The following is a 22,117-nucleotide window of genomic DNA, read 5'->3' as shown; positions in this document are numbered from 1 at the left end:
TGTATAAAGAAATCCAGCATTTCAGAGTCATTGGAAGATAAATGGGTTGCTAGGAATAAAACATTCATCTTCCCTTTTGTCATAGAGCTTCTAACCTTTCTATTGTTTTTATACAATTTTTATTGTTTATTATTTAAAAGTAGTTAATTATTTTTCTTTGGTTCTTTTCCTGAGAACATGTCATAGTCCCTTTTCTGGGCCATCTTCCATCAAAGGATTACAAATTATTTGAGTATAAGTGACTTTCAAATCAATGCTGTTGTTTCCTTTTTTCTTCGTTATTTTTATTTAAAGAATTTTTATCTTTATATTGAAGAACATTTGGAAGATACTGAAAATAAGAAATTTATGTATCTGCCAGGGAAAACAAACATATTTGGTATATGTTCTTCTAGTCTGACCACAAATATACACACAGATTATACGTTCTTTCAACACAGACTTTAAGCATACAGTGGTGTTCCAGATAATGTAGATATGAATAAAGCCAGGTCCATCTCTGTGTCCTGGATTTAAGTTTCATACTGTGACCTTTGGCCAACTTCACTATCCTTAGCAAGCATATCAAAGATTTCTAGTTCATAATTATCTGTGTTCCTTAAAATGTAGCCATAAATATTTTTGTTAGTAGCAGCCAGAATGGCATGACAACCCAGGTAAATATCAAACTAGTGATAGTATTTATTATAAACAATTGTCTTATCATAAAACCACCAGGAGGTATGGCTCCTGGCACTATTGCATTCTTTGTTCCTTTGTTATTTTACCTGTTTATCAAATGAAAAAAGTGAGGCATAGAAAAGACAAAGATTTCATGTAGTAGAAAAGACAAAGAGTAGTCAGCATATTCTTTCTGAACTTTGGTTTTCCTGTCTATCGAACTCTCTCCTGAAGGGTCCTAGAATGGTGAGACCAGAGGCCAGTGGAGGGCGTTCTGCACTTCTACCTATATTTGTACTTCAGCTAGAGAGGCTGCATTTTATTTGGTTTTATATATTGGACTTCGAAATATATTCAAGTGTAACCAGGAATTACAACACTAACCTAGTTTGGGAATAAAAATATTGATGAGTGTTTTTGTTTTAAAAAATATATATTTTATTGATTTTTTACAGAGAGAAAGGGAGAAGGATAGAGAGCTAGAAACATCGATGAGAGAGAAACATCGACCAGCTGCCTCCTGCACACCCCCCAGTGGGGATGTGCATGCAACCAAGGTACATGCCCTTGACCGGAATCAAACCTGGGACCTCTCAGTCTGCAGTCTGATGCTCTATCCACTGAGCCAAACCGGTTTCGGCGATGAGTGTTTTTAATATAACCGTGTGTTGGCTTTACTCTGCAAATAGTTATGATGAATTTTTTTTGGTCTAGACTAGAGCAATGATATTTGAGCTCTGTATAGATAGATATTCATTCTCAGTATTTTTGATAAATAAAATAAACTTATATTATAGAAAAGGATTTTGATTAGACTAGTAGGAAATTGTGATAATTTGACATAGACTAAGTTATTATTACTTGCCTGTCAGGAAATTTGAAAAATTAAAAAGAAAAATTATTATGATTTTGATGTTGATATTGTGTAAAATTACATGATCTGTGAAGATCTATGTAATTGTTTCACTCCTCAAACCTTTACTGAGAATTATGTCAATTTTCAGAAACTGTTCTAATTTTCTTAGTATCAACTTTATTGAGCAGATATCTAGGTTACAGCAAATATTTTTGGTGACTCTGAAATGGAGAGCTGTAATTATCTGAACCAGACCTATCTAGTGCTATTTTTTTTTTTTTTTTTACAAGTTTGCTCTATCTCTACAAATGTTCCTTTTAAATAACTGGTTTCTTATAGCCATGCTCATCAATATTTCAGCATATTTAACTGCTGGTCTCTTTCTCAGAACTCACATAAACACAATTCAACAGGAAGAGCGGTGAGTCGTGCCACATCTTGCTTTTATAGGAGCCCCAAAGCAGAAGCATATGCCTGTGTTTGCTTTGGGGAGGCTTCCCTGGAAAACAGGAGTTCAGTGAGTTTGCTAAATTTCAATTTTATATGACAGACAGCAAAAAATAAGGCCATGTGTGAAATTAGCCAAACTCTTAAACCTTGTGCATGTCCAAACGGGAACAAAAGTTATAATGCCAGTTTAATTTCCTCAAATATGGATCCCAACATTAATTGAAGTATGCTGCTCACCCATAGCTTTGGATGTGGCCCATGAACACAGCTGCTAATTATTATATTTTATTGACGTGTATAAGCCTTTGGGTTATAACCATTGATGTAAAATGAGAGAGAAGCAAACATGTTGGATTATGGTAACATACATGTTTTTAGCTTTGGCTGTTTGTGTCATCATTACTCCCCACCCCCAGAACTTAGAAGTTTTAATATGCTGGATTTTCACATAGGGATTAGGAACAGAACTAGTTCTCTGGCTAGTTTCTTATCCTTGTGTAGACTGTCTTCAATCACTGGGATCATTTCAGAGGCATCCAAGACTCACACTGTTCCCTAATTGTTACCTCTGAGTGAAAGTGCCCATAATTGCATGCCATGGTGAGCCTAGGCATTGTTCTTGTAACTTAGATTCGGTGAAGTGCTTGAGGGAAATTCAGAAGAAGAGAATCATCGACTTCGCCTTGGTGATTCAACATACTGCTTTTTCCTCCATCTCACTTTTGAGAAATGAATGTAGCCATCTTGAAGCCCCAAGGACTGCTATTTGAAAGCCTGTTTAAAACAATCAAGTGAAGTTTAGTTCCACTCTGGGGACTAAGGGGTGATTTTGTATATTATGAATGATTTGGAATTGGGTTCTCTCTCCCATTTCCCGACATCCCCATTTCTGCCCTATTTGTTATGGTAGCTAAGAACTACATTTTCTGAAGTGATACTTCTGAGGTGGCTTTCACAAAACTATATCTTGTATAATGCTAGAGCCTAAAAATAAATTAAAAAAAAAATGCTAGAGCCTAGAAGATTGTAACTGCCATTTATGCTAGGTTTTTATGTCATGAAGGATGGCAGACATTGTAATAGGGTCTATTTATATGGCAAGCACCTAGGGACTTTTTTTCATCTAGTTTTCACAGTAACCCAATAAGATAAGTATTGTTATTCTTATTTTACAGGTTAATAAACTAAGGGGGAGAGAGCTTAAGTCACTTGCCCTACATTGAATAACTAATGGAGGAGCTAGGATAGAATCTAGACAGTCTGTTCTTACCTCTGTAAGATACTGAACATTCCAGCAGCTGCACTACTTATCAAAGTGGCCAAGCTAAGGCTTAGGTGAATTTTTAAAATGTATCTATGTGTTCCATGTTCCTGTGGCCAGTGTTAGTACCTGGCTTATTTGCCAGTGTGTCCTGCCTCTCTTCTACCTTGTAATGCATTCCTAAGAGAAATGAAAGAAATTAGCTAATATAGACAGATTTTGAGACTGAAAAAAAATACTGCATGATATGATATAAACTGTTCCAGAGGTGTATATGCTCCCTTGAGCTTGAAGGGACCCTATGAGCCAATTGGTCTAGCCTTCTCCTATGATAAAACCTCCTGAAACACGGTTACAGCTCCTGTGTGAACTTTTACCCGGACCACACATTCCAAGTAGCAGCACATTTGGAACTGCTTGTTCCTGATCTACAACTCTAATGAAGAGAAAGCCCTTTTAATTAAGATGTCACTGTTGGTATTCAGCAAGAACATTTTAGAAAAGCAGCCAAAAGAGCTAGATATCAGAATAGTTACAGAAGAAAAGAATTGCAGTTATCTGGAAAGGAATTAGGAACTTTGCTGCCAAAGTTACATAAATACTTTTTCATTTAAATAGTTGGTGTTTCTGTTTGTTTGTGTGTGTGTTTTTTAAAGATCACAGTATAGAGCACATTGTGTGTTTTTCTATGAAATAGTTCTAATTCTTTGTGAGGTCTCAGGCCCTTCTTTGAATCTAATAAAGGAGAAAGTAAATGTGAGAAGAATCTTCTATTCCCATTCTCTAGAGGTCTCTTAGGGATGCTTAGCACTAACATAAGGGAGCCAATAGATAAAAGGATGTGTTTGTTTTTTTTTTATCCCACTAAAGAATCTAATACCTTTCAGATTATTTGTCTTAAGAGGTAGGTGGTCGGTGTGCTTCCACGGGGGGGTGCCTCTCAGCCAGAAGGGGGCTCACGGCTGGTGAGCGAAGCAGCAGTGGCAGGAGCCTCTTCTGCCTCCACAGCAGCGCTAAGGATGTCTGACTTTTTAGGTCCGCTCCCTGTGGGCTGCAAGAGGGCGCATGCCATGCTGAGGGAACTTCCTTCCCTCCACCCCCCAGTGCATGAATTTCATGCACCAGGCCTGTAGTAAAATATATTTCTGACTATATATTCTGATACAAAGTCTGAAAATAGGGGTCTGTGTCAGTGTTACACAATTTGTTGTCTCTGGACATGATACCAGTTGGAACTGTTTGATCCTCATCTACAATGAGATGGGTGCTAAAATTGAGAATAAGCATTTAGAAATTTTTGTAGCAACTTGACATAGCCATAATTTTCAAGCATCTAATCAGTGTATTTGTCCCATTGAAAGATGTTGTAGACCAGTTTAAGTGGTGTTGAACTTGTGTGATGAGTCATATATATTGTGAATTCTGTACTGTTAAGCACTATTCTAAGATCATTTTCTAATATGTTAGACTAGAGGCCCAGTACACGAAATTTGTGTACGGAAGTGAGTATGGGTGTGTGTGTCCCTTAGCCCAACCTGCACCCTCTCCAATCTGGGACTCCTTGAGGGATGTCGAGGACTACAGGCTTCCAACCACTTGCCTGCCTGCCTGCCTGCCTGCCTGCCTCTAACTGCTTCTGCCTGTAAGCCTGATCACCCCCTAACCACTCCCCTGCCAGCCTGATTGATACCTAATGCTCCCCTGCCAGCCTCATTGCCCCAAACTGCTCTCCCCTGCTGGTCTGGTTCCCCTCACCAACTTAGTTCTCATTAAATTAAATGAGATTCAGAATTGAGGATGATACTAAAGATAATACTTCTAAACATTAAATGTGAAGTCAGGGGTTCATTATTAAGCAAAGGTAGATCTGGCTTTATCGATGGCTAATATAGCCATATTTGATTATGAATTTTTACATTCCTTGACTCTGAGTCTCCGAATTTTAAAAAAAACTTAAACCCACCCAAAGGTTAAATAAATGGAAAGACTTAAGTTGAGACTATGAAGAATGAAAAGTTTTTCATTTCTGTGCTCTCCACAAGACAACAGACTGACTTGATTTTCCTAATAAGGCTGTGCTAAATGCTGGAATGCCTGACTTGAAATACTTAAAAATATCCTTTTTACAAAAAATGTTTCCAATTTAATTTGTTTAGCCTAGGCAAGAAAAGAAAAAGAGATATATTTGGAAATAGTTATTAGCAAAGTTTGCCTACAACATTAGCAAGAGAGCATTTATAAATGTGAAACTCAAAGAGCATTCATTATCTTACACTTTGGATATATGAAGAACAAACTAGATAGACATTTTGCTTTTTTCATAAATAGTTGTTTGCCTTGTTACATACTTCAGGTTGGGGGCAAGTTTTTGTCCCTCTCTTCCCCTTCTTAATTATTAAATAGGCTTATACAGTTCAAACATGTATACAGTGCAATTTATTGCTCAAGACTGCATTTAGATTTTATCTTCTTTAATTTGATATTTGGATTTAACTTTCTTACAAAATGAAATACTGTGTTTAGAAATACTTTTCTGTCTCACTTAGGAGTAAAAGACAAGGTCTTTATGTGGCATAATGTAGCTTATGTGTTCTGGTTCCCATTTATCTCGCTGGCTTCATCTCTCAGTGTTCCCCCAGCTTTCACTCCCATTCTAGCTCACTTGGCACATTCCTGACTTGGAGATTTTACACTTGCTGTGGTCGGCCTGGAATTCTCTACTTCAGATCTCTGCTCCAGTTTCATCTTATTATGAAGGCTTCTCTGACTCCTTTATATAAAATAATATATTCCTGCCTGTGTTCTGATATATTATACTCATTGTACTCATTACCATGTGACATACTTTGCTTATTTGTTTTTAGTCTGCCTCTCCCAAGTAGAATGTAAACACCTTCCCAGTAGGGATTTTGTCTGTTTTATTCATTACTGTTGCCCCAACTCCTACAATAGAGCCTGCTTTGTTAGGAGCTTCATAAATATTTGGGAATTAATAAATAAATTAAATTAGATAAATTAATTTAATGAAAACATATGAAGCACAGAGTGCCCTTGAACTTGAAGGAAATGACATTGGGTATAATAGATATTGGTCAGAGCCCTGGCCAGGTAACTCAGTTGGTTACAGCATTGTCCTTGATATGCCAAGGTTGCAGGTTTGATCCCCAGTCAGGGCACATATAAGAATCAACCAAAGAATGCATAAAGTGGAATAACAAATTAATGTTTCTCTCTCCCTCCCCCGCCCCTCCTCTCTCTAAAGAACACACCAATCAATAAAAAAAGTACACATTGTTCAGAATGAGAAGGTACTTGGATAAAGTAATTCATGGTAATAGAGAAAGCCAAGTCATAACAAATATGGTGGTTAACAGTAGGTAGATTCTGACAATAAGTTAAAGGTGTGTGATTATTTATAAAGTACAGAGAGATTAAAAAAGGAATTGAATATTATAAAAATGTATTATTCAATGACCAGGTATATATATATGTATATTTATGTATGTAGATATATACTCATTGACTAAGTATATGTGAATATATAGCCAAACCAAATAGAAATATCACAGATATTTCTGTAATCTTATATGCTCAGTATAACCCATGTATCACAGGGGCATTCATCAGCCTGATGTCTGATTCCATCTGGCCTACTGTAGCACATCCCATCAGTAGTTGTAATAGGGGACTATGATTACAGTTTATTTTCCTTAAGACCTCAAGGAAGAGGAGATATAAATATGAGGTTCTTGACATATACCCACAACAATATCCTGTGACCTGGTATCTTGGGATCTGATCTGCTTTGCCACTAATATCAGAAGCTGGTTGTTATTTTGTACGGAACGTCGCGTTTCGTACACAGATGATGTTCTTTAAGGAACCACAAGCCCCATCCTGCTGGGAAGTGAAGTTATTAGAGAATTCCTGTTGCTATAGGGGAAAATCTTCCTCCTCTTTGGAAAAATAAGGATGGATTGAAGGCTCTTTTTTTTTTTTCTTTTTTTTTTTTTTTTTGCGTGTAAATTAAACTTTAATTGGGAATTTTCTGAAGAGCTTAAACTTATTTATGAATATATCACCCATGCTGTAAAATATGCATTTCTATAAATAAACAGGTAGATAAATATCTACATATATTATCTCTCTATATATCTATATTAACTACATATATACCTATATGTATGTATTATACTAACTTCTGTGTTTGCAGCAATCAAACCTAAGATGGCATTCTATAAATAATGTGATAGAAAACAAATAGTTATTAGTTAATAGAAAGTTAACTGTTTGAAACGATTTCTCTCTGAAGTTTCTTACCAAAGTTACTTTTGTGAATTTCAGTTGGATATTATTCCTGGAAGGCAGAGTGCATATTAAGCATCTGGGGGGGCTTGGGTTTAAATCCTGGTTCTGCCATTTTTCAGATTCTAAGTTGTGGTCTAATTATTTTACCTACTTTAGCTTTTCTTTCCTATATATAAAATGACAACAATACTACATTCTCAGGAAGAATATTTTCTTGTCAATTTTGAGTTTGTTGTTATTTTCTCTTGAAACAGCTTGGTGGATAATTTGGTTTGAATATAACAGTATATAATTAGAAACAAAATAATTTCCAGAACTCCAGGGCCAAATCTACATAAGGGGTCAGAAGACAATGTCTGCCATTGCTTATTTTGTGCCTATCACTCTGCTAGGTGTGTTGTATCCAAGACCTTGTTGCACCCTCAAAAGAATTCTGCAAGAGAGGGAATACTATCCTCATTGTAACAACAAAGAAAACTTTAGAGTAGCTAAGTTATTTTGTTGTTAACCTAGACTTGCAGCCTCCATATAGCTATTTCTCCTATTTCCTAAGAATTCCTCTATATGAAAGGTAGGCTCTGTTCTTTAAGATTCTATGCTTTTCCTAAAATGAAGAAGAAAAAAGTAGACAAACATCAGGTTATGAATTGTGCCTGCATATACCATTTTTTTTTGCATATACTATACTTTCATCCTATTCTCAAGCATTTGACCATTATCAAGGTTTTCCTGAAGCAGTTAGTTTTATATGCATTGCTAGAAGTCTAAAAATCCAGCCTATGTATTTGTTTTGTTATTAATGCCTACTCTCCTAATATGAATCTATACCACATTCATAGCTCATTGGCATTTTATAGTGTCATGAAAGAGCCAGAAAATTGTATATCTATAAATGGAACTTATTTTTCACAGGCAGTTTATTTGCTTTGTAAACTATTATTTTCCTATCAGTAATGAAGTACTATTCAGAAAATGCAACTCAAGTATTATAATCTATGTCTAATGTGAACTAAAGTATATAGTTTTGGTCAAAAAGAATGGGAAAGACATTATTATACTTTACAGCTTCCTATACAGAATGCATGTGCATCCCTTTTAGTTGTTATTTTAGGATTTAAAAAACCTCAGTTACAAAACTAACTAATGGTTCTATTTCTAATACATAGAAGCAGAAGATGCAAAGGATTTCAGTAGCCTTTATCATTATTAGGAAGTGAAGTGAGGTGCTGAGTCAAAGAGTTAAAAATAGTGCTTAAATGTCATCCTCAAACCAATAATATTAAATCTCTCCCTTTACCAGGTTTCAGTGTCAGTGTTGGGTAGTTTGGAAGTTTAGTTGGATCATTCACTTGCAAGTAGTATACGAAAGTCTGAGGTAGAGGAGTTAAGAGGAATTGAAAGGTTCTGCCATGCAACCACAGAAAGAATAATGGGAAGTTAAATTCATTTTCTGAACAAATTATAATTAGATTTTTTTTTTTCATTCTGCAGAATGATTATTAGGTTTAGAGTCCAAAAGAACTATGGTCATGGACTATATCCCAGAAAGTTTGTTATAATCAACACTATAAAATGACCTAAACCAGGGACTGGTAAATTAGGACCTACAGGATAAACCTAGCCTCCTGACTATTTTTATAAATAGTTTTACCAATAGGTTTTATTGGAATATAACCATGTTCACCTATTTAGAGTTTTTCTGTTATTTTTTCTTGTTAGAATGGCAGAGCTGAGTAGTTGAATTAAGATCCCGAGACCCACAAAGTCTAAATATTGACTATCTGGACTTCTACAAAGTTATCCATTTCTTCACAATGGGACATGTAAAATAGATTCCTTATAACAACCTTTGTTAAAATAGTATTTTCATTGTAGAGGAACTTTACCCAGATAAGAATGAATTATCTTGAACTTTGAATTTTCTTTTATTTAATCTTGAACACATCTAAAATATTATCTAATTGCTTCAACATTTTTTTATAGAAATTATTTTATAAATACTAGTTCTAAAAAATGTTTTACCCCACCCTCTTAAATGATTCTGAGCTTATTTTAAATGTGGACATAAGACATAATTGACAGATAAAACTTTCTTCCCTGATAAAAATGTTCTTGTGGCCGGGACCGCTTTGGCTCAATGGATAGAGCGTCGGCTTGGGGACTGAAGGGTCCCGGGTTCGATTCCGGTCAAGGGCATGTACCTTGGTTGCGGGCATTTCCCCAGTAGGGGGTGTGCAAGAGGCAGCTGATCGATGACTCTCTGATCAATGTTTCTAACTCTCTATCTCTCTCCCTTCCTCTCTGTATAAAATCAATAAAATATATTTTAAAAAAATTATTAAAAAAATGTTCTTGTGGACATAAATGTTGAGTAAAAATAAAGTTCTAAAATCAAGTAGAATAATGTGAAATTTTGCATTTATCACTATTGAAACTATCTTACTTATTGGCTTATTATCTGTCTCCTTCATTAGAATACAGATTCAGACAGGGACCTTTTTTGACTTGTCTACTACAGTATTCTTAAACCCTGGAACAGGGCCCATGGATCAACAAATATTGATGACTGTACAGATAGAAGGATGATCTCAAGTGAAGGATGCTAAGTAATATATACTGAGTGGCCAGATTATTATGATCTCTGAATGCATAATAATCTGGCCACTCAGTGCATATCCTATATAATAAAAGGCCAATATGCAAATTGCCCCCTTGACCAAGAGTTTGACCAGCAGGCAGGCCGGTCAACTGCCCACGTCCCCTCCCCCTGGCTAGACCCCACCCATGAACAAATTCATGCACCAGGCCTGCCTCTCTCTTTATCTATATCTATTTATATATCTATCTATATCTATATCTATATCTATATCTATATCTATATCTATATCTCTATATCTATATCTCTATATCTATATCTATATCTATATCATCTATCTATATCTATATCTATATCTATTTATATCTATATCTATATCTATATCTATATCTATATCTATATCTACAATATATCTATATACCTATACCTATACCTATATATATATTGTACATACTGAATGGCCAGACTATTATGCATTCAGATTTCACAATAATCTGGTCACTCAGTGTATAAAACGGTCACCAAAACTAGTTATTTAAATTGACCAGTATTCAGTGTACATTTCTGAAGATCTTAATAGCATTGAATTGGTGAATTTCAACCATCTATAATAATAAAAACATAATATGCTAATTAGATCTGATAGCCGAAAAACCTTCTGGACCTCCTTCCGGATGAAGCCCCTTGCATGAATTGCATGTATTGGGCCTCTAGTAGAAAATAGAACAGTATACCACAAGAGAGAAAAATGTTTGTTAATTTGTTGGCTCTTATTGGGTGAGATAGATATATTAGAGGGAGGATTATGTAAATAGATATATTAGAGGGAGGATTATGTAGACAAACTTTTTAGTGGTCAAGTTATTTAACACTTCTAGGCTTTATTTCTGAAATGTAAGTGATATATTATGCATAAGGCCTTTAATTCAGCATTGAGCCTCTAGTAAGACCCCAATAAATGGTAGCTATAATGCTGATGCTGTCATTATTTGTATGATGGGAAATACTTTATTTTAAGTTTTGCCTAAGGTTCCCTTGTCTTACTCCCCCTTCCTCCCCTCTGCATCCCCCCCCCCCCCCCCCCTTGAAAATAGTGTAACCATGTGGATTAGGGAAGCTCATTGGTGTCTTTCTTCTTTCTTCCCTCTCATCCTCTCTGGGTTTCAGAATTGGTTGATGAAAATTTCTCCTCAAACCTCATTAACCTGAAAAGGATCTTTAAAACAGAAGCCCTTTCCCTTGCCATGGGAAATAATTATCAAGTAGCAGCTGCCTGCTCTGGATATAGCAGATCCACACGCAGTTTCCAGCCAAACCCATGCAGAGATGGGCTTGAGTAATTCCCTTGCTCTTTCCTCTTACAGTCTTTATCCCACTCTTCAAAGTCTGTCTAGTTTGGCTTATTTCTTTATCTCTGGAGGGGAAAAATGTACTTCATTAGTTCCCATTATAAGACAGGAAAGATGCAAACAATGAAAGAGAAAGAGAGACTCTGTGTATGAGTGCCTGTGTATGTGATAAGTATAATTTTTTATAAGCTGAAAGGTGCTGATACATAACTGTTTTGCACTTTTGCTTATGGAAAACATAATCTTCACATATTCTCAAGTTATATATATATAAAAAGCCACTGGTACTTTGACATGTGATTTAAATGTTTAAGGTTTAAGTTTTTAGGAAAGTAGACTGATTGGAAGTACAATAAAATATCGGAAAATTGTATAAAGAGACATCCCTCTGCACACTTGAGTGCTTACTTTTTCCCCTCTGGAGTTGCTTTGTTATTGCAAATTGACAACTTTGCAATTAAAGTGATTAATGATGTACCCTAGTGTTTATGGGTCCTGAGGTCACTGAGCCCAAAGATGGCCATACTGTGGGAAACTTAGATAGAGCTCATCTCACAGAAGATGAACAAAAATCCTCCTCTTTTCTGTACAATTGTTTATGAGTTAAGTATATTAGATATGGTTGAAGGAGTTACGAAGACATAATTAGTAATGTGAATAACCTTTATCAGTCTAGTTTTGTTGCTTAATTCCTCATTCTTAAAGACTAATGTGGCCATTCATTGGCTACTTTATTAACTAAAACATGTTACTTTATAAAGCAGTATTAAAATGCATTTATTAATGAAAAATATAACTTAAATATAACACCATTCATTGGGTGTTTGGTTCCTTTGAATCTTGTCCTTGATAGAACTATTGCTTATTTATGGCATCATTTTTCCTATACATTATTCTAACCAGGGCATCACAATTCTAGTTTTTTATATGATCTTTTATAACTTAGAACTCCTTTCAACTGTTCAGCCAGAAGTTCTGAAACTGGTTGTAATGTATCAGGGATTTTTATTTTGGATACCATTCTTATAAAAATCAATCAACTTTCAAAATAGATTGTTCTAGCCACAGTGACGTCTTTGTTCTTTGAATTCCATGAGCTGAGGATAGGCCTGAGCCAAGGCAGTAGGCTCTCACCATTATGGCTTACTCCTGTACAGTGGCTTCACACTAAGGAAGAGAGAACAATGAGCAAATTGTTGAGTTCATGGCACTAAGCCATGGCCAGGATCTCTGCTGGTTTGAAACACATACTACACAAAAGTGACTTGTGATGATCATGGCGGTTGAAAGGAAGATATATTATCCCATTACATATTTCCCAGGATTTGAAAAGAAAAATGTAGGAATACTTTTTAACAATTATAGCTTAGTATTCAAACTTTATTTCTTTAAAAGTCTTTATTAAAAGTGGACCCTAAGAAAGGAGACAACTACTAAGAAGGGCTCCTCAGGCTAACTGGGCTCAAATTAAAAACAAACGAGCTTAGCAGCCCTTTCTACACAGAGGCCTCTCATACAAACTGCACTTCAGAGAGAAGCCTGCATTGAACTACTAGTACTTGCCTGTGCATTAAGTTTCCTGCCTGCACTGTGTTTCTGCCATCTGAGCCAGTCCTTATAAAGGAGCTCCTAGGATCCTATTTCAACTAATAGGACCGAGGCTTTCCCCATCCATTCGGAGCTGCTTAGCTATGTCCCCCATCAGCATCTTCGCTAGCCAATGAGCGTGACTCCATTATGACCAATCAGAACAGTGCCTTTTGGACCCATCAAACGGCAAGGATATGATGCCCTCATTTGCACAGTGACAGACCAAGCAGGGACGAGGGGGTAGGGGTGGCTTCTGTCTATGTTAAGTCAGGCCCCTCTGGGTTTGAGTGCACTTTCCCTTTCCACTGAAGACTGTGTTTCCCAGGCTGGAGCTGAAACACCCAACATGTCTCGCTGGAACAGAGCAGAGCAGGCCAGTACAGGCAGGAGTAGACAGGCACAGATGGAGCAGACCAGTGCACAATAAAGCAGACTTGTGAGGAGCAGAGCAGAGTTGTCTGGCCAGAGAGAGGGACATCATAGCCACAACCGTGCTATATCACAAATGAGCTGTTTTGCACTGAATAAAATTTCATTCTTCACCGCACCCCAAATTGGAGATCCCTGTTGGTGTTGAATTGGCAAAATTACCATAAAATCAGGTGACAAAAAGTGTTTGCTTTTAAGTAATCTATGACATTTAAGTAAAGGAGCAGATGCTCAATATATTTTTTCTACAATAGAAAGACAACTATAAATTTTTTTTTTAATTTTGAGAAATAGTTTTCTTTATTCTTTTTATATTTAAATATACTTTATTGATTTTTCACAGATAGGAAGAGAGAGGGATAGAGAGTCAGAAACATCGATGAGAGAGAATCATCAATCAGCTGTCTCTTGCACATCCCCCATTGGGGATGTGCCCACAACCAAGGTACATGCCCTTGACCGGAATCGAACCTGGGACCTTTCAAGTCCACAGGCCGACGCTCTATCCACTGAGCCAAACTGGCTTTGGCTCTATTCATATATTATAATTTTAGTTTGATGAAGGAAGTGGGACTTTCCTTCTTAAACATTGATTAAATTATGCACATAGTCTTTGGGTATCTTATTAAAGTTTGAAAAAGTACTAGTTGGATAAGAATGATACTCTAAGTTTATGGGTTGTAATATTTCTTTCCCTTAATTTTATCTCCTTCTGGAAGACCTGAGTAAACAGTTCAGACTTACATATATTTATTTTCTCTTAACTAAGATTTCCTAGAGAGTTTTTTTTTTTTTTTTTTTTTTTTTTTAATTTCCTAACTTCATTCTTGTAAAGGGTTTCTTGAATGAGTATTCTAAATAAATAAGCATTCCATACTTCAAATGGGTATGGACAACAATCCACAGTATTTTCTTCTGTAGGCATTTAAAGGCTCTGAGAAGTCATGTTGCTTAGATGCTTTTGTAACTTCAAGTTTTCCAAACATCTTTGAAAACAGAACCTTTTTATTTATTTTGTGTTTTGGAAAGTAGTTTTCTGCTAAGCATGCTTAGAGAAATAGTCTTACTTGTAAAAAGTAGCACATGTGTATTGTATAAAATATGGAAAACACACACAAAAAAGAAGATACAAATATTATTCATAGGAAGCCTCTATTAAAATGTTGATGTGTTTCCATCCCCTTTTCCCCATGCACTCTTCATGCTGTATGTGCTATATCTTCCTTTTTTCACTTGACATTATAAAGAAAGCATGTTATCATAATTCAGGATTCTTTCTGAGAATGACTTTAGTCATTGCATACTGATTCATCATATGTTTTTATTAAGTTAAACATTTGCTCATTGTGCAATTAGTTGTTTTTAATTACAGGATCAAATCTTTTTATACATAAGCGTTTTCCATATTTCAGATTATTTCCTTATGATAGATTCCCAGAAGTTGATTATTATATCAAAAGACATGAGTTTTTTTTTTTGTAAATAAATGCCAAATTAGTTTCCAAAAGAATCGTAAGATACATAGTTCTTCCAGCAACTTATAGCATTATTCGCACAAGCATTGTGTATTAACATTAAAACCAATCTATAACAATAAAAGTGTAATATGCTAATTAGACTGGGCACCCTTACAGGGGTCTTCAAACTACGGCCCGCGGGCCACATGCAGCCCCCAGGGGAGTCTGATCCTGTCCGCCAGGTTTTTTGGGCAGTGAGCGCAGCCGAGGTGTTACGGTAGGAATTAGTAGTTCATATAGTCCGGCCCTCCAGCTCTCTGAGGGACCGTGACCTGGCCCCCACTTTAAAAAGTTTGAGGACCCCTGATTGAGCCGGGGCTGGGAGGGAAGCCTCGGGCCTGGGTGCCAGAGGGAAGCTGGTGCCGGCAGCCGGGAGGAGGAAGGCCTGCTCTTGCATGAATTTTGTGCAAAGGCCTCTAGTCTTTACATATTTGAAAGTAAAAATCTTTTTATTTTTTTATTCTCTGATAATTAGTAAAGTTTTTTTTTTAAAAAAAATACTAGTGTTATTACAATTTAATTTTGCAGATTTTACTTGTCCTATTTTCTTAATTTCCTTAACCACAATAGTTTGTGTCATAAGAGTATGTAAATTTATAAGATTTTTGTGGTTGACTGATACTTTAAAATATAATTAATGTATGTTATAGATTTTATGTACATAATCTGTGTGTCAGAATGTTTTTCCATCCCTAACCGTTTTGGCTCAGTAGATAAGAGCGTCAGCCTGTGGACTGAAGGGTCCCAGGTTCGATTCTGGTCAAGGGCATGTACTTTGGTTGTGGGCACATTCCCCAGTAGGGGATGTGCAGGAGGCAGCTGATCAATATTTCTAACTCTCTATCCCTTTTCCTTCCTCTCTGTAAAAAAATCAGTAAAATATATTTTTAAAAAAATGTTTTTCCAAATATTTTTAATGTGGAAAGATTGACTTACTCTGTTTACTCCAAGAAGCAAAACAACACACACAAATGAAGGCCAGTTTAAACAAAAATGTTCAGAAAATACATGGCTTAAATTGTGAGCACCTGCAAACATTCAAGCTGAGGTCAGATGAGTACCTGATTGGCAATGCGATAAAGTAGCACTAAAGAACCTTCCAGGTTTCAATGATTCTATGAGTAATTTTGTGGTTATTTAAAAATTTAAACCAACAGAACTAATTTTTATTGCATCTGGTGTCAGCCATTTTATTTGACATTTAATTGTAAGTTAGTTTATGTTTTTTCTATAAAACGGTTGTGTTTTTAATGTGTAATGGACTCAATCCTGGAGGTTTCAGGGCATGCTGCCCTTCTTTTCTCTGATTACTTGTCTTAGTTCATGTCACTACAGTAGTAAAACCTTATTAGAAGGAAAGAAGGGAAAACAGATTTATAATTTTTTTGTGAATTTAAAATTTCAAACAGTATTTTTGTGGAACTTTCAATGCGTAAAGTGTATCAGGACTTATTGTTATTGTATTCTTCTTCTTCTTCAAGAAAAATGAAAACTAACAATTATGTGGCTTTTGCTGTTGTTGCTAACATTGTTTAAATAAGAAGAAACATCTGGTCCAGCCAGCATGGCTCAGTGGTTGAGTGTGGACCTATGAACCCCAGAAAACAGTTCCATTTTCGGTCAGGGCACATGACTAGGTTGTGGGCTTGATCCCCAGTATGGGGAATACAGGAGGCAGCCAATCAATGAGTCTTTCTCATCATTGATATTTCTTTCTCTCCCTCTCCCTTCCTCTCTGAAATCAAACATTTTTATTTTATTTTTTAAAAAAAGAAACATCTGGAAAAAAATAAGATTTTATTTTTTATATATATAACCTGTGCTTTTTATTCTATTTGTAAACATGTTCTTTTTCATAAACTGTTTTTATGTTGCTAGAAAAGTTCAAGTGTCCAGAAGTAAAAATGGGATACCATCTTCTCTATTATACCAACTGTCAGTAATGCCTTGGGTGCTTTTAATATAGATCCTTTGTGATTTTCAGCCTATTGTGAAATTTCAGTGAAAGGAAGATTCCGTTGTTCTGTACTGAACTTGTTTCCTTTGCTTGTTATAATGACCTTCTGAGCTAAAAGAGAAACTTGAGAGTATGAATGGAAAGTCTGCCTGAGAGTACACATGGAAAGTTATGCAATTGTATATAATTCTATATAACCGTAACCAAGTGTTTGCATCTATTCTGGCCATTCCTTAGCTTAGCCAATTATTCAGTCAGTGCTTGCCCCAGCTAACCAAATTAGATATTGGAAAAAATCAGTTGCTGCTAACATGTTTGGAGTTCGTTACTAGGTTACGCTCATAGAGACCAAATATACTTCGCTGGCATCTTCTTTCTCTATAAGTAAAACAGTCTCATAGTTTGTAATTTAAAATGATCATTCGTTTACTTACTATAATTATTTTTCTTGAATTTTGCACTTCATGGCTTGTCCTCAGGCTTGTGTGATGGAAGAGCCCAACTGCTTATTAAACATAACATGTACCTAATGCTGGGTAAAAAGCCTTTAAATCATTAGATGCGTTCCCAATCATTTAGTTACTTTCCCTGACTAGTGGCCTCAGCTCCATCCTAATAAGTAATTTATTCACTCTAACTTTGAAGTCCCTCATCTAAAATGTCAGGATAATGACGGTTTCCACTTGGTTATTTTTTATGATTGCATGAGATAATTCCTGTAAATCAATTATTACTACTATTAATCCACACTAACCAAAGGAACAGTAATAATACAAAAAGCATATATTAAAAATAATTAATTTGGATTTAGAAATAGTGAAGTCTATTTTGTACATGGGTTTTTGTCCTGCTTTCTTGCTCTTTCTCTTTTAACACTCATTACTCTTTCATGGCAGGTACAGTACTGACAGAAACAAATGGTACATGGTCATCACCTTTGCTGAAATTATAGCTTAAAGGAAGAACTTACACTTTAGTATCAAGAGTAAACTTGGATAAGCAGAGAAGAATCTGAATGCAAAATAAATATTCATTTGGTGACTCAGTTCAACCTGAGTTTATTCAGTATCTCCACAAAGAGGCCAATATCCTATGGATGGTTTCATGGATGTGAGGGGGAAAGGCAGATACTATTGGAGATGATTCAGATGATGTTTCAGGAGCCACTCAAGGATCAAAAAGTCACGTTTATTATCCTTGCTCTTTAAATATTAAACTTGAGTGCAGTAGTAAACATGATTGGTGCTTGTCTTTCCTCATTTGAGTATGTAGAGAACTAATGAATGTAGAGGTATTATTGGATCTTGCAGCATTTGAGTTCCATAAACTAATTAGTAGATTGTGAATAGTCAAAAATAATGAGTTATAAAACTGTAAATTCTGATTATTTAGTATATTAAGGTATATAATAACATAAATTCCATTAATAAGTTTGTAACAGTTCATGTTTTTTATTTTTTTCTCTTCTTTTTCCCCCCAGAGCATCTGCTACATCCAGGCCGGAACCAGTACCTGTTCAAAAGGTGTGTTTCTAACTTACTGTCACTAGGGTACCATTTGATAGTCCCTCCTGAAATACTCTAATTTCCATTCCTTTCTCACGCCATACTGACAATGTATAGTTTCAATACAGTTTTCCTTACAGTTCTTTTCCTTTAAAGATGATGGGAAAATGGAAATCAACACATACAGAATTACCATCTTTCTAATTATATTTTAAAACATTTTTGCAGTATTATGTATTTTTAATGACTTATATACAAAATTTTTACATTACTTTTAACTTGCCAGTTTTTATTCATATATTCTAAAGATAAAAAGTGTTTACTAAAAATGAATATTATAAGTCCTTAATCTTATTTTATTCATAATATTAATAAGTTTTAAGTTACATTTGCTGAGTATTCTTATAATTAGATTACTGGCAAATGCCTTTTTTTCCTCATCTATATCCTCAAATTGTTCCAAACTATTATTCGTATACATCTGCTTTATGCTGTTTAGGAATTTCTCTTTAATTTTACTTGTATCTTACTATCAAATGCTTATTGTATTGATTTACCGAGGTAACAAGCTACTTTTACCCTTTAGTTAGATTTATAATTTTTATAAGATTTTTTTAAGATTACCTTTGCTTTCTTAAAATGAAGTAAATAAAGTTGCCGTCGTATGCTTTTAAAATTTTTTATTGTTTTTGTTTCAGGATGTTAGGATGAGTAGGGATTTCTTTAATTTTTTTTTAAACTTTATATTTGCTTTGGAATAGAGATTTGTAAGCACAAATTCTGTTAATTTTAGAAAGAATTGATCTTTCTTACTACTTATTTTTTTTTTAGCTGATAGCAGTGAAGAAACATCTAAGATCATTTTTTTTTCCTCATGTAACTATTAAACATATTTTTTTTGAAAAGGAAAATAATTTTATTCCTTTTTATTCCCTGAATGATATCTCAAAACATTCCAGAGAGAGAAACTGGTGGATTGCAGGACTAGAAAAGAATTGATTTTGTTTGTTCACTTGTTGTTTTTTATGTTGATTTTAAAAAAGCAATTTCTTGATTCAAAATAATTAATTAGAATGTGCACATTTCTGAGTTAGTTGAAAATAGTCATTTTTTTTTTTTTTTTCATGTAGAGTTAGAAATATGCTGCTGCTTCTGCATGAATCAAATGATTGTACTCTGGAGAGTAATTAAATATGCTTGAAAGATGGAATTATAATTGAGACTCTGGATATTTTAAAATAAACATTTTGATTAGCAATGTATTATTTATTGTGAGGAATTTGAAAATTTTTCTTTTGGAATATGTCTAAATTGACACTTATGATGGCCTTTAGGCTTTTTGATAGCTTTCCTGCTCCATTTTCTAAATATTTTGAAACTCCTTTCATTTTTATTTTAAAAAATGTACTCAGTGTGTGCATTTGTGTTATGCATGTTGGGAGCAGTTAGCATGCATGTTATGCTATATCAACTTAATTGTTTTTATCGGGAAACCTGTAAAGTTTGAGCTGCTAACATGATTGTGTTTGCCTTTTTTAAAAACAAGCTTTGTTCTTTTAAGAGAATCTGGTTTGCATGTATCTGGTGTGTTTTTGTATATGTTTATTTTTATTTTACATAGGGAGAACCTAAGGAAGTAGTTAAACCTGTGCCCATTACATCTCCTGCTGTGTCCAAAGTCACTTCCACAGCCAACATGGCCTACAATAAGGCACCACGGCCCTTTGGTTCTGTGTCTTCACCAAAAGTCACATCCATCCCATCACCATCGTCTGCCTTCACCCCAGCCTATGCCACCACTTCATCACATGCTTCCCCTCCACCCGTGGCTGCTGTCACTTCTCCCCCATTCGCTTCATCTGGACTGCATGCTAATGCCAATCTTAGTGCTGACCAGCGTTCACCTGCACTGAGCGCTGGTAAACCTGCAGTTAATGTCCCACGGCAGCCCACAGTCACCAGCGTGTGTTCCGAGACTGCTCAGGAGCTAGCGGAGGGACAGAGAAGAGGATCCCAGGGTGACAGTAAACAGCAAAATGGGTAGGTGGCCAAGGGTGCTTTCTGCTCTTATCAAAACTCTTCTTTCAGGCAATTTCCAGGAAACAATCTAAATCCCCTCAAAATCTGCTGTTCTTTGAAAGAAGGGAGATGAGGTTTTATTTGCTTTGTTAGCATGTAGCTTTATATTATATACATACTGCACTTTCTGCAAGGCAATGATAGGTTAATCAAAACCTAATTATGCATTTTGACATGTTATGAACCATGTAACATACTGTAACTCTTTTTGTCCAAGTCCTGGCACAGCATTGAGCAGCTGGCACTTATAATGCAAGGCAAATCTTACATCTTTCTTCCTCAAAATTTCCATTCCTTTATTAGTCACCAAAAGTTTCAACAGTGGTTGCATTTCTATCAGTTTATCAGCTTATGTATCACACCCTAAGCAGAGAGGAAATGAGTTTGTAAGAAGCTTTTTTCCCCTAGGAATTAAGTCTTAGAAAGATAGAAATCAAAGTTTTGACTTATGTCTGTGCCTGATGCATTAGCTTAGGTTAAAATGCAAGCGTTGTTCTTTTCAGGTAAGCTCATGCTAGAATTGAGTCTTTAAAAGCAAACAGTAATGACAAAACAATAATGTCCAGGGACGCATGAAAAACTTTAGAAGCAAATTAGTAGGTATTTTCATTGTAAAGATTTTTCTAAAACGAATGGATTTAAATGAATAGGCACTAAATATATAATGTCAGATGTTTTTAAAAATCTATTTCTTATAATGTTTCCCTTTTGAAGTTTGTTTTCAACAGTATTTATAGATGGTCATTTTATTCTTTGAATTCATTGATCAGACTTTAAGCCAATAATTTATTTGATCAGATTTATTGTGGCAAAAATTTACTTTAAAAGGAAAACAAAGGGAAATGATCTGCATGCCTGATTGGTTTTACCAATGCCAGTTCCCAGGAAAATATAATTAAAATAATTGTGTGGATAGGTTCTTTCTGAGATAATCCCTTCCGAACGGTAATTCATGTAATGAAGGGACTGTGCTTTGGGTAGCACTGCCACCATGGCAACCGTGGGGCTTTGAGAGAGAGGTGGCAGGGTTCCAGACTGCTGCTGAAAGAGCAGGAGGAGGTCTGAAGGAACAGCCCTGCATGTGGTTCTGTGGTTGTGAGTGGCTTTTTAAAGTTTTGATGTGTATACTGCAGAAAATTAGTGTCCTTCTAAGAAAGTTATTCTTCCATGTGAGGAAGAAGAATAGTATGTAGTGTTGAGGTGTGTTTGGTTGTCTGTTTGTTTTAAGACTATAGAGTCATCAAAGTACATATTCTGAAAAGACAGATGCTGCCTTTCAAATGCTAGCCCCTCAGAAAACTAAAAGCAGAAATTTACTACCTTTATTAAATTCCAGGTTCACTAGGAAAAAGTCCATTGAAGGAAGTGTTTGAACTAAAATCTTTTCTCCTTATTAACACATCTTGAAATTTTATATGAAAGTCTTCCTAAGGGAAAATTGTAGAGTTAAAAGCAAATTGAGGTTATTGTAAAGTACTACTTTTCAAGTATATGAAAATACCAAGTTTTATATTTTGTGGTTTATAAGTATAGCTTTGATGATCAAACTTGAAATGGTTG

The 22,117-nt window shown here is 35.3% G+C and overlaps 1 protein-coding gene across 9 annotated transcripts in view; it reads left to right on the top strand.

The window, feature by feature from the left end:
• Positions 1–22,117, top strand: part of PDLIM5 (PDZ and LIM domain 5) — a 194,058-nt gene that overhangs the window by 96,897 nt on the left and 75,044 nt on the right. For 4 of the 9 annotated variants that reach the window (XM_084897141.1, XM_084897140.1, XM_084897147.1 and 1 more), the window contains exons 4-5: positions 18,454–18,496; positions 20,100–20,518. In XM_084897141.1, the coding sequence (XP_084753267.1) occupies positions 18,454–18,496; positions 20,100–20,518 (462 nt within the window). The remainder of the gene's footprint in view (positions 1–18,453; positions 18,497–20,099; positions 20,519–22,117) is intronic. The other 5 variants (XR_014796172.1, XM_084897143.1, XM_084897142.1 and 2 more) reach the window with 2 other exon arrangements.

This window comes from Pipistrellus hanaki, assembly GCF_964339955.1.
Source record: "Pipistrellus hanaki genome assembly, chromosome: 1".
Classification (NCBI taxonomy): Eukaryota; Metazoa; Chordata; class Mammalia; order Chiroptera; family Vespertilionidae; genus Pipistrellus; species Pipistrellus hanaki.
Note: the sequence above shows the minus strand (reverse complement) of the source record. Positions and strands in the feature narration are given on the sequence as shown.